This window comes from Vipera ursinii, assembly GCF_947247035.1.
Source record: "Vipera ursinii genome assembly, chromosome: 2".
Classification (NCBI taxonomy): Eukaryota; Metazoa; Chordata; class Lepidosauria; order Squamata; family Viperidae; genus Vipera; species Vipera ursinii.
Genome location: NC_139513.1, coordinates 654,503 through 667,077, shown reverse-complemented (window position 1 = coordinate 667,077; position 12,575 = coordinate 654,503). Strand labels below are relative to the sequence as shown.

At 57.9% G+C, this 12,575-nt stretch overlaps 1 protein-coding gene across 1 annotated transcript in view; it reads right to left on the bottom strand.

Moving 5' to 3' along the window:
* The window catches only part of COL11A2 (collagen type XI alpha 2 chain), a gene marked incomplete at both ends in the record, with an annotated part of 46,374 nt that overhangs the window by 16,698 nt on the left and 17,101 nt on the right, over positions 1-12,575 (bottom strand). Inside the window, 24 exons of the mRNA XM_083353225.1 lie at positions 607-660; positions 749-856; positions 3,183-3,236; positions 3,978-4,022; positions 4,415-4,468; positions 4,791-4,835; positions 5,067-5,120; positions 5,209-5,253; positions 5,712-5,765; positions 6,341-6,385; positions 6,487-6,540; positions 6,723-6,767; positions 7,005-7,058; positions 7,191-7,244; positions 7,611-7,664; positions 7,796-7,849; positions 8,358-8,411; positions 8,533-8,589; positions 9,157-9,243; positions 9,388-9,462; positions 9,938-10,000; positions 10,091-10,132; positions 10,872-10,931; positions 12,017-12,095. Coding sequence (XP_083209351.1) covers positions 607-660; positions 749-856; positions 3,183-3,236; positions 3,978-4,022; positions 4,415-4,468; positions 4,791-4,835; positions 5,067-5,120; positions 5,209-5,253; positions 5,712-5,765; positions 6,341-6,385; positions 6,487-6,540; positions 6,723-6,767; positions 7,005-7,058; positions 7,191-7,244; positions 7,611-7,664; positions 7,796-7,849; positions 8,358-8,411; positions 8,533-8,589; positions 9,157-9,243; positions 9,388-9,462; positions 9,938-10,000; positions 10,091-10,132; positions 10,872-10,931; positions 12,017-12,095 — 1,390 coding nt within the window. The remainder of the gene's footprint in view (positions 1-606; positions 661-748; positions 857-3,182; positions 3,237-3,977; positions 4,023-4,414; positions 4,469-4,790; positions 4,836-5,066; positions 5,121-5,208; positions 5,254-5,711; positions 5,766-6,340; positions 6,386-6,486; positions 6,541-6,722; positions 6,768-7,004; positions 7,059-7,190; positions 7,245-7,610; positions 7,665-7,795; positions 7,850-8,357; positions 8,412-8,532; positions 8,590-9,156; positions 9,244-9,387; positions 9,463-9,937; positions 10,001-10,090; positions 10,133-10,871; positions 10,932-12,016; positions 12,096-12,575) is intronic.

Below are 12,575 nucleotides of genomic sequence, written 5' to 3'. Positions count from 1 at the left end.
TTCCCTCCCCTCAGCACACGGTAGCAAAACACAATTCCCTCCTCTGATTAGCAGCCATAAATCACATTCGCCAATTAGTTTGAAATGCAGGCCTTCCCTCCCATTCTCCAACCCGCCATTTCTTATCTTCTCTTATCTCAAACAACCTTGAATCGCGCACTACTACGGTCTGGTCTTGTTATGTCTAACTAATCCTTGTAACACCTTCTTCCTCCTCCTCCCCCCTTCCCCCAGAGTCATCTGATTCTAACTCTAAGAGTAACACACAAGCTGAGGAAAATGGCTGCATCGCCGTATGCTGTCAAAGCACGAAGATCCGATGTTAGCAGCGTTGATGGGGGGGTTGTCACAAAGGTGGGGAGGGGATGGGCACCATCTTGGGCAAAGAACTGCAGGGGCTTCACTGGGGCACATCGCACGGGGACCCCGTCGGCTTTTCCCCAGCCGGGCCCCCCTTGAGAACCCAACCTAGATGTGCTCGGAGGACCGGTATGCCCCCAGTTCACTCAGCTGCTTGAACCCCCAATGGGGGACCCCCAGGTTTCCTTCCCATCCCCGCAGTCCCTTCTCCCGCCCAGGGCCCCCGCTCGCCCATCTCCTACTCACCTTGAGGCCTTGTCGGCCGGGATATCCGGGGAGACCTGGCACCCCCAGTGTGCCCTGCCAGAAGGGAAAGAAAAGGGGGTCAACGGAGGAGTGGGGGGTGGTCCAACTCCAAAGCCCCCCCCTCCCCAGTCCCAATACCCACCTTCTCTCCCGCCAATCCGGAAGGACCAAGATCGCCAGGCGGGCCCGTCCGTCCCTTGGAGCCTTCGGGTCCGTCTTCCCCACGGGACCCCGGGACTCCCACCTCGCCCTGCGTGGAGAAGGCAGAGGGTCATCCGAGGGGCCAGGCCAGCCAGGCCAGGTGACCCTCACCCATTGGAGAACTTCAATCAATCAATCAATCAATCAATCAATCAATCAATCAATCAGAATAGAGCTGGAAGGGACCTTGGAGGTAATAATAATAATAACAAAAAACCCCAACAAAACAGCAACAAAACTAACAACAACAACATCATCATCATCATCATCATCATCATCATCATCATCATAATACATTGGAAGGGACCTTGGAGGTCTTCTAGTCCAACCCCCTGCTTAGGCAGGACTCCCTAAACGAGTCTGGACAAATGGTTTCCAGTCTCTTCTTCACAGGCTCCAGTGGCAGCTTGTTCCACTGGTTAATTGTTGTTTGTTCTCACTTTTAGGAAGTTTCTCCTTAATTCCAGGTTGCTTCTCTCCTTGATCAACTTCCAGCCATTGTTTCTTGTCCTGCCCTCTGGTGCTTTGCAGAATAAAGTGACCTCCCTCTTTGTGGCAGCCCCTCAAATACTGGAACGCTGCTATCATGTCTCCCCTATTTCTTCTTTTAGACTAGCTAAATCCAATTCCTGCAGCCGTTCTTCGTATGTTTTAGTCTCCGGGACTTGGATCATTTCAGTTGCTCTTCTCTGAATTTTTTTTCCAAGCTCTCGACATCTTTTTGGTGACAGGGGGACCAAAATTGGCTGCCGTATTCCAGGTGTGGCCTCACTCGGCTTTTATAAAAGCGGTACTAATACTTTGCCTGATCTTGAGTCTGCGCCTCTGCTTATACAACCCAGGATTGCGTTCGCTTTTTTGGCTGCTGCTGCACACGGTCGGCTCACGGTCAAGCGATCGTCCACTAGGACTCCGAGGTCCCTCTCACAGTGGCTGGTTTTAAGCCAGGTCTCGCCCAGTCTATACTTCTATCTTTGGTTTTTCCTGCCTAAATGTAAAACTTTGCTTTTCTCCACCTTGAAACTCATTTTGTTGGATGGGGTCCTTTGTTGAAGTCTGTGGAGATTTTTTTGGATCCCGAGCTTGTCTTCCGGGGTGTTGGCTGCTCCTGCCAGTTTGGTGTCCTCTGCGAATTTGATGATTTCCCCTTCAATTCCTTCCTCTGAGTGGTTGATGGAGATGTTGGAGAGTTTACTGGGCCTCAGACGGAGCCTTGTGGTTCCCCACTGCTCACTTCCCTCCTTGCGGATGTGGCGCCATTGAGGGCTACTCCTTGAGTAAGGCTTCTCAGCCAGCTGCAGATCCACCTGGTGGGGATGTTGTCTATCCCACCTTTTTCTTTCTTGCCAGAAGAAGGTTGTGGTCTGTTTTATCCAATGCCTTACGGAAGTCTAAGTATGCTCCGTCCACAGCATTTCGCTGGTCTACTAGTTCAGTCACTTTATCAAAGAAGGAAATAAGTTTTGTTTGGCAATATCTTTTTTAACAAACCCATCCTGGATGTTATAACTTTGTTTGCCTCTAGTTGTTCGCAGATCTGTTCTTTGATGATCTTTTCGAGGTATCGAGGTGAAACTGATTGGTTTGGAGTTTCCTGGGTCTGTTTTTTTCCCCTTTCTTGAAGGTGGGAACCACATCAGCCCTTTTCCGATCCTCGGGAACTTCCCCGGTGCTCCAGGATTTGTGGAGGAATGCAGTGCAACGGTTCTGATACAACATCTGCCAGCTCCTTCAGAACTCTGGGATGTAGCCTGTCGGGTCCCGGTGATTTATATTCATCCAGGTCGGATAGCTGTTCTCTTACCATTCTCTTGCTTATGTTAATTTTGGTTTCTAGTTTGTTTTTTGCAGTAGCTTTTTTCATATGTTGGGCTATGGTTTCTTTTTTGTGTGAAGACTGACGTAAAGTATGAGTTAAGCAGCTCTGCTTTCTCCCTACTGCCCGTTACTTCCTTGCCACCTTCCCTCTTCAGTGGCCCTACAGTTTCCTTGACTTTTTTTCTTCTTTTTAATATATGTTAAAAGAAACTTTTTAAAAAATTATCTCCGACTTTTGTTGTTGCAAGTCTTTGTTCATTCTGAGCTTTTGCTTTCCCGACTTCGTATTTGCAGATTCGGGCTAGCTGCTGATACTCTGCCTGAGGTATGTGTCCCTCGTTCCAGTTTTTTGTCTTTATCCTTTTTTGTTTGAAGTTTATCAGAGAGAACTTTGTGCAACCACGCTGGTTTCTTGTTTGGATTTCTTGTTTTTCTTTTACAGTGGTATTGGACTGTACTGGGCTTTTATGATCGCATTTTTCAGAGTTTCCCACACTTCTTGAGAGTTGTTTTCCCCTTTAGGATTTTCATCCATAGATGAAAATTACCCCACTTACCCTGTCGCCTTTTGGGCCCACGTCACCCTTGATGCCCAGGAGTCCTTCTTCGCCCTACAAGAACAAAAGGGGGCAGGAGGGCAACAGTCAGAAAGAGGGAGAGGGAATGGAAAAGGTGGGCCCCCAAACCAGCCACACCATGACATTTGAACCCCAACTGCCAGCTCAGAGACAGAATTGCACAGCAGAAGGAAAAGGGGATCCTTAGGGGGGCTTTGAATTGAACTCCACACACTCAGAACCCCCCCTGCTGCCCCCTCTGATGGGGGGGTTAGCGGAAGGGAAGGTCTCAGCGCTGGGGAGCTTTGAAGTGGTTCATGGCAGGGGCAGTTCAGAGCAAGGGGGGGAACAGGGAACCCCAGATGAAAGCACCCGGTCTCCCAAGGATGTGCCTCCTCTGAGGATGAGGGGGTACCGCAAGAAGAGGCCAGGTTGCAAAAGAGGGGAGGCCCTGCTGGAACCCCTGCCTTCAGGGCATGAAGCCCATCGGCCACAACTCCAGAACCTGAACAAGGGAGGGTGTACCGGATGACCTCAAGCAGCCCTGGCTGTCATGGGGGGGCCAGTTACATCCTTGGAGGGGGGTCCATAATGCAGGGATCAGACAGGGTGGGGAGTGGACTCAAATTCCAATCCACCCCAGCATGGCAATCACTAGGTAACGCTGGACCCGTCTCCCCTCTGTTGCTGCCCAGCCCCACCACACAGGGCTGTCGTGAGGAGGCAAGCGAAGTGGGTCTAGCCTGGGGAGGGAGGGGGGGGGAAACAGAGCCTTAAATAAAGGGGGAACCTCACCTTCTCGCCCTTTTGCCCTTTCAAGCCACGGACGCCGTCAGTACCCTGAGAGGTAACGTGGAGTCATTGACGTGGGTCGGACCGCAAGTCCCATGCTTCCCAGCAGCAACCCCAGGACAGGGGACATGAACAACATGCCGCAGCGGATGTGCAGAGAGGGGGCCGTTTTCTGGGCTGGGGGGGTTATCCTGGTGGCCAAGGTGGGATGCCGAGACCCCCCCCTTCTCCCTCCAGAGCTCTCCCTGCTTACAGCCCCCCCCCCATTCTGCGGAGAGCAGCCCCTCCCCATCTTCTGTCTCACCCCCCTTGGAGGCCTTTCCTGCTCACCTCCAAGGCCCGGGGAGCGGGAACCCAGGATGATAACCCCCCCCGTCCTTGCACTGCCCTCCTCCTGAGTCCCCCCCCCAAAATTCCCAGGGGTCGCAGCGCACGCTCACCTTCTCTCCGCGAGGACCCGGGTAGCCCACCGGTCCTTGGGGGCCAGAGGAGCCCTGTAAGGCAGGAGGCAGAGGCAGGATCAGGACCGCACGGGGGCAAAGCTGTGGGGCACCCCTTCCCATAATTATGCCTCCCCTCCCCATTTCCTGGTAGCGCCCCCCCTCCCCTCCAGAGCGGGAAAGCTGCCCTCCCCCGCCTGGGCTGAAATGTAGGAGTTCTTCAGGTCTGCCCCCTGCAGGAGAATTGAGGAAGGGGGCACCTGCTTCACACTCCTTCCCCGCCCCCCTCTCCATCAGGTGCCCGGGGAGGCTGCACGCCCCACCATTCGCACCCGGGCCCGGCCCTTCCCCCAAAGCCCCTCCCCAGGGCACTCACCGGCTGGCCCTTGCTGCCCGGAAGTCCCTCTTTGCCCGGGTGGCCCTGCAGAGAGAAGAGGGCACATGGGGGGGTTGCGTCAGAGGGTCCCCACCATCTCGGGGACCCCTCTCCCCGGTGGGACTTCAGAGGCGCCCTGCTGTCCCCTTGGGGTCTGCCAGGGAATCCCGGGGAGGGCTACTGCCCCCCCAACGGGGATAGAGGCCGCTCTGCCCCACGGTGGACCTTCGGCCACCACGTCCTGTTGCCCGGATCCAGGTCAGGGGGGACACTCACCGGGGGTCCATCCGAGCCCGGCATGCCAGGAAGGCCAGGTTTTCCTTGGGGTCCCTGCGAAAGAGGGGGAGACCCTGTTGGACCTGGAAGGCCAGGAGGCCCCTCCCCCACCCCCCACCCCGCCCAGCCGCCCCCTCCTCACCTTTTCCCCGGGGGGCCCCATGGCGCCTTGCGGTCCCGGCAAACCCTGGATGCAGGGGAGGAAACGTGGGGTGAGAGACGTCCCGGGCGCCAAACCCCTGCCCAGACCCCCCCCAGCTCTCCCCCCCCCCACGAGGCCTGCGGTTCTCGGGGAGCCCAAGAGGCTTCGGATCCCCCCCCCAGAGGGAAGCTTGGAGAGTTTGCATCGACTGCAGGAAAGCTGCAGCCAGCGTCCGTCCCCCCAACCGGCCTACCCTGCAGGGCTGTTGTTGGGGAGGCAGACCGGAGGAGGGGAGGGGAATCTAGCACAGCCGGCCACCCCGGGGAGCTCTGCCCTCCGCTGGGAAGAGGAGTGGGGTGGGGGGAGGGCAGGCTTTTTCCAGGGCTGTTTGGGGGGGGGGTCCTTCTCTGAACCTCCACGGTCCACAGCAGTCTACCTGAAGCAACCAACAGCTGGGAAGCAAGGGGGGAGGGGCAGTCTTTCTCCACCCATGTTGGACTTACCTGAGTCCCCGGGGTGCCCTGATGGCCGGGGGGGCCCGGCTCCCCTTGCGGACCCTGGAGATAGACAAACGGGGGTGGGGGGCGGGTGTCAGATCGAGACAGACCCTTGGATGTGCCCCAGACGTCTCCCCCAGCAGGCTTTAAATCAAGTGGCTTCCCCGGCCTGTTTTGGGGAGGTTTCGGATCTCCTGGTGGCCTCCCTTCCAGCAGCCCTTTCACCTTCCCAAATCGGTGCAGGTAGCCGGAGATCATCCAGCCCAACCCCTGCCCTCGCCAGGGAATGCACCCTTGCGCCATCCCGTCTAATCCCCGTCCGCCAACGTGCAAAGAGCGGCCTCACCTTCTCTGCAGGCCTGGACTCCCGCTCCCATTAGGCCGGGCAACCACGCTAGGAGTACAAATGCCCATGGGCCACCCACCTGCCCCCAGGGGGCCCCCGGGCCCAGCGTGGCGAGGACTTCTCCGTGCTCTGCAGGTTTGGGAAGGGGCCGCCTCCTCCCTCCCCCCCGAGGGCCCGTTTCGGGATCCCGAGGCTGCCGGAAAGGCTGGTGGGGGAGGCCCTCTGCGCGCGCTCAGAAGCTCCTCAACGTGCCAGCCCTCCGGTGCAGAGAAGGCCTCCGTCCACTTACCAGACTGCCCTTCGGTCCATGGGGTCCGTCCACGCCGCGCACGCCCTGCCGGGGGAAAGGCAGGCCGGAGTTGGCGGTCAGCGGCCTGGCCGGTGGAAGCCCCCAGGGGGGGCGGGTGGGGGGGCGTCCCCCTTCCCAGCACTTACCTGTGGTCCCGGGACGCCCGGGGGCCCTTTGGGGCCAAGCAAGCCTCTTGGTCCCTGCAAAGAGAAGGCGGGATGGGCGGGAGGAGGCCGAGGCGGAGCCTTGTTTGGGGCTGGCCGCCACCCCCTTCCCCGCTTTTTCCGCCCCTGGGGACCCCCGAGGGCCCGGGCGAGGGGTCTTTCAAAGGCCCTTCCCCAGGCCGGCCTGACCCCACCCCCAGGCTGGGGATGCTACGCACCGCTTCTCCGGGGAGGCCCCGAGGCCCGATCTCACCGTCGTCGCCCTGCAGTGCGGGGGGGGGGGGAAGGAAAGAATTTCAAAAGGGGGCCAACTGGCTTGCTTTTTTTATGCCCCCCAGCGAGATGAAGAACTCCAGCCCCCAATGACCTCCCTGGGGGGCCCCATATTCAAGCTCAAGTTGCTAGTCCTCAAGGCGGGGGAAGTTTTTCATTGGGAGGGCTGCCTTCTCGGCCGCCCACTCTTCCCGGCCCTTCCCCTCCTCTTCCTGGCAAGGCCTTACCCGCTCGCCGTCTTCGCCCGGGGGTCCAGCCACGCCCTGCGCTCCGGGGTCCCCCTGCCAAGGAGGGAAGCGGCATAATGGGAGGGGGGGTTCGCTGAGAAAGCAGCCCCCCTCCCGCAGGGCAAGCCTGGCATGTGCCCCCCCCGGGACCCCCTCCCTCCCTCTCCCCCCCCTCGTCCCACTCACCCGGTATCCTTTGTCTCCCGGAAGGCCGGGCAGCCCGTCGAAACCCCGGTCGCCCTGCAGGAGAAGCGCGTGAGAAACTGGGGGGGGGCAATGGTGTGGGGGGTGGGCTCGGAGGCCCCTAGGGACCCCTACAGGGGCCACAAGGTGACCTGCCCCTGTTTGCAAGCGGGGGGGCCTAGGAGCAGCAGAGAAGCTGGGTGTGGGTCATGGGGGAGGGGTCCCCACAATCCTGCAGCAGGGAGAAAGTGGGGGGGATCCCCCCCAGGGAAGGGGGCATGGGAAGCCCCCCCCTCAAAGATGGCAGCCAGAGGAGGTGAGAGGAGGGGACCCCCGCGGCGCTTGGCCGCACGGCTGGCGCCGTCTTCGGGAGCGGGAGAGCCGAGTTCGAGTCCTCCTCCCCTGCGGAAACGGGGCTCTTACCTTCAGGCCGGGCTCGCCAGGCATCCCCCGTGCGCCGTCAGCGCCGGCCCTGCCCTGGAGACACACGGAGGGGGGTCACGAGGAGGCGCCCCCCCCTTCTTTCCGCTCAAGGCTCCCGGCCGCCCCCTCCTCGCCCGACTGTCGAACAAACGTTTTCTCCCGTCAACAAAGTAAACTGGACTTACTCGGCGGCCGGGCTTTCCTGGGGAGCCGGTCAGGCCCTGTTGGCCCCGGGGTCCCTGGCGGAGAGAGACAGAGGGACCGAGATTTAGTGCGGCAAAGAGGGGGGGCCCTCTAGAGCAGGGGGTCTTCCAACTCGGCCCTTATACGACTTGCGGACTTCAACTCCCAGAATTCCTCAGCCAGCGTGTCTGGCTGAGGAATTCTGGGAGCTGAAGTCCAAAAGTCATCAAAGGGCCGAGTTGGAAGACACCCCCCCCCCGCTTCTGGACTTCAACTCCCAGAATTCCTCAGCCAGGCACGCTGGCTGAGGAATTCTGGGAGTTGAAGTCCGCAAGTCGTATAAGGGCCGGGTTGGAAGACAACCCCCCCCGTGCTCTGGACCGCCGAGGGGACCCCCTCCCACCTCCAGGAGGACCCCTGAAGCTGACCCAGGACAGGGTCCCCCAATTCCCAGAAGCAGGTCGACACCCCTCCACCAGAGTGGGGAGCAGAAAGTGGTCAGTTGCCCTGGAGACCAAGGCGGGGGGGAGGAAGAGAGACCCCCCCTAGCTCAGTCCACTTTACCTGGGGGCCAAAATCTCCGGGCTCCCCCTTCACGCCGGGGCTTCCCGCTTGACCCTGTGGGAGAGAAAGCAGGGGGGGGGACGTGGCAGCCGGGCCATCCCCAGGCAAGGCCGAAGCCTCTGGACACCCCCAGCCCAGCCCAGCCCCTATCCAGCCAAAACACCCCTCCACTCACCAGAGGCCCAGGCCGGCCGGTGTAGCCCATCGGTCCTGGGGGGCCACGCAAGGCCAGCTGCAGCAAATAATAATAATAATAATAATAATAATAATAATAATAATAATAATAATAATAATAATAATAATAATAATATTTTAATAATAATAATTTTATTTGTATACCGCCCTTCTCCCGAAGGACTCAGAAGGGAAAGACTCAGCAGAGACCCCACCCCAGAGACCCTGGGGCATCAGATTAGGGGCTTGGGGGGGACGGGTGTCTGGAGGGCTCCAGACACCTTACCCCCTCCCCAATTCACACAACGCCCTTAACTAGGGCATTTGCACCAATCCAGGCTAGTTTGAACTTGGGGAGGGGGTTTGTCGGGGCGTCCCTCGCCCTGCCCCGGGGACCCTCTGGGCCGCTCGCCCAGCTTTGGAGGCCTCTGAAAAGGGGACCCACCCCACCTCCACCCCCCAGTTGGGTTGATATCGGGGGCACCCAGAGGCTCAAAAGCCGGGCCCCGGACTGGAGGCGGGGACGGCTCCCGAATAGGTGTGTGTGTGTGTGTGTGTGCTTCTTTTGCTCCTCCGAATTCTTCCGGTTCCCTGTAAACGTGGGAAGGGGGCTGGCGGGACTCACGCGGGCCTGCTGGAGGAAGGCTTGGGCCTGGGCCTCCTGCGCCAAGGCGACGGGCCCCTTCTGGCCCGCGGGGCTCCCGAAACGGAACTGCAGTCAGGAAGGGAGAATCAAGGGGAGTCGCAGAGGCAGCAACCAGCCACTTCCCCCCCACAGCCACAGCCCCCCCCTCTCCTGCAGCCCCCCCAGGACGTCCCCAGCTCCGGGCCCTTGCGCCCCCTTTTCCTGACTCACCGGAAGCATCATGGAGGTGCCGGGGGGGCCTGGCCGTCCGTCTGAGCCCGGAAATCCGGGCCGTCCGGGGGGACCCTGCGAAGAAGGCAAGAGACGCTGCAGGGACGCACAAAGGCACAACAGCACAGACACGCAGCCCTCGGGGCCCGACCGCGCGCGAATCCCCGACCGTCACCCCACGGGGAAAGGAGTCTTTCTTCGGCAAGTCTGAGAAATTCCAGGCTTTCTCCCTCCAGAGTCACCGGACTACAATCCCCATCCTTCCCCCTCTCCTCGAAGCCCGGAATGGCGAGTTGACAGAGTGGAAAACGGCCCCCTACTCCGGATTTCCGCCCCCCCCACACACAACCTGCTTCTTGAATGACTGGCCTGGACGCCTCGGTCCGTGTACAGAGTGCCTAGGAATCACCGGTTGCGCAGAGACACCCCCCCTGGCGAGCTGAAAGGCAGCTCTGCGCGCGCTCAGGAGCTGCAGACAGGCCTGCCCTGCAGGCGGGAACAGGCAGGCACCCGCCCCCTGCCCACCCCCCAGTGGGGCTGCCCCACTCACCCGCTCTCCGGGGTCACCGGGAGGTCCGGGAGTCCCCTGGACACCAGCCGGCCCGCTCACGCCCTGCGGACCAGAAGGTCATTTCAGCCATCTCTGCCCCACCTGTCCCCCCCCTCCGCTGCCCCGGCACCCAGGGCCCGGCACCGCCTTTACCTGGGGTCCTTCGGGACCGGGACGTCCCGCGACGATCATCCCCTGCGGAAAAATAAAGGGGGGTCAGGAGGGGCCAAGAAGACCCCCCCTCCCTTTGTTGCCCAGGAAGGTGGGGGAGGAGTCCGAGTGGGGCCGATCCTAGCAGGAAGAGGGGGTGCCAATCCTGGTTTCCCCGCAAGAGAGACCCGGGATGGGAGGGGGGAGGCAGGAGTGGACGCTGATCCTGACCTCTGACCCCTGAAGTGACCAGGAGGAATTGGGCACTAACCTTCCCACCCACCCACCCCCCGTAGTGGCTTGGCATTCATTTAATGCTCTATTTCTCAAGCTGGGCAGCTTGAAGATGGGCGGACTTCAACTCCCAGAATTCCCCAGCCAGCAAAGCTGGCTGAGGAATTCTGGGAGTTGAAGTCCGCCCATCTTCAAGCTGCCTTGCTTGAGAAACATGGACATTTAGTGCTTGGAAGCTAAACTACTCACACTCACAAAACTGCCCACAAGGTCCAGCCCGCAAGGGTCCTTCCCTTGACCCCGTCTGCCCCTTCCCCCCCCCAGGTTCCTTCCCGCCGTGGGATCGCCTGGTGGCCCCCCGTCCCTGCCCTCAAGCCCGTGCTTGCCGATCTCCTTTCCCATCGGCCACGGCCAGCCAGATGTGGCCCCAGCTGGCCAGAGGGAGGGGCTTCGTCTTTGGCCCCGTTGGGGAGGGACCCAAGACACACACACACACGCACACCCACCCACACACACACACACACACACACTGACAACCGTGGAAACTTACCGGTTCGAAGACAGCCGGTTCGCCTTTCTCTCCTTTCAGCCCTCGCGCTCCGAGGACTACCTGTGGGTTGCACACAAGGAGAGTGTCAGCATTGTGGTGCGTGTAGCACACCCACACAGACACAGATACGCAACAACAACATGCAGCACTCACACCAAGAGGGGAGGAGGCCGTAAACCTTTAAATTTTGTACGGCAATCATTTTTTGAATCGAGGTGCCTCCGGTGGGCCCACTTACACAGAAGGCGTCCAAAATGCAGAGGAGCCGTGGCTCCCACCGAATTAAAGCTGGGCCAATTTTATAAAAAATGTGCCACGGCGTAAAAGTGATCACAAAACTCAGTTTATGACATAACGTGAAACGTCATAAAAAGGCTTCCTGATGCTTTTTGGATTAAAATTTGGTGGAATATGCAAAAAATATTCAAGAAAAGGATAAAGTTTTGTCCGCAATTGTTTCTACTGGGCATTATTACAGATACTACTGTTGTGGACACTAAGTTGATGTTGAATTTAATTACGGCAGCGAGACTTTTAGTAGCGCAATATTGGAAGAAGGAAGAACTGCCGACAATAGAAGAATGGACTTTAAAAGTTTCCAATTTGGCGGAAATGGCAAAGATCTCAGCGTACTTGAAAGAACAATCGCAACAGAGATATATTGTGGAGTGGAAAAAATGGATTGATTACATCCAGAATAAATATGGGACTAAAAAGTTTCATTTAGCATTTGAATAAGTATTGACGTGATATATAAATTACTTGTAGTTTTTTTAATGAGAGTTAAAGCGCGATAGAACTTAATATTTTATTGTTGTTTGCATATGGTAGACTATGATTGTTTGTATTTTTACACCCTGTATTTAGCTCTGGGAAGTTGGGGAGGGGGGAGGGGGAGGGGAGGGAAGAGTTGGGGAGGTTTGGGGAGAGGGGAGGGGGTTGGGAGGGGTTTTGTCTTTTACAAAACGTATTGTAAAACTTTTCAATAAAAAAAAAGGCTTCCTGATGCTTGACCGCGATGGACGGTTCAACGGGGGCCCCTTTTCGAGGCAGAGCCATCCCTGAACGTAGTCAGAGCTTTTCCGGCGAAGGCAGGACGCAACAAGCTCTGAATTTTTAACAAGAGTTGAGAGCTTTTCAAGTACATTTTCAAGTCTCTGCGGAAGGCACCGAGCAATCCGGTGATCTCTGAAACGAGGATCCGACGGGCGGCAGGGGGCTGTACTTTTGAATTTTTAAAAAATCCGCCAAGATACACAGAATCAAGATTTTAAAGGGGAAAAAAATAGTTGGAACCAAACGTTGTTAAGGAAAAAAATAAGCGCTCTGAAAATGTTCTTAATAATAATAATGATAAAGTTGGAAGGGACCTTGGAGGTCATCTAGTCCAACCCCCTGCTCAGGCAGGAAACCCTACACCATTTCAGACAAATGGCTGTCCAGTCCCTTCATAATAATAATGATAAAGTTGGAAGGGACCTTGGAGGTCATCTAGATCAAGGCGTTAAGGACGGGCAGGTGGGAAATGATGTCATCAACGGCATGGTAGGACAGGTGGGGCGGGTCACAATCCATGGGAAGTGACATCATCAAATGATGTGATCGGATGTCACTTCGTGGGAAATGACATCATTGCGGGGAGGGGGAGGGTTTGACCTCACAGGACACGACGACATAGGGAGGGACATCGTCGGTGGGGATTCA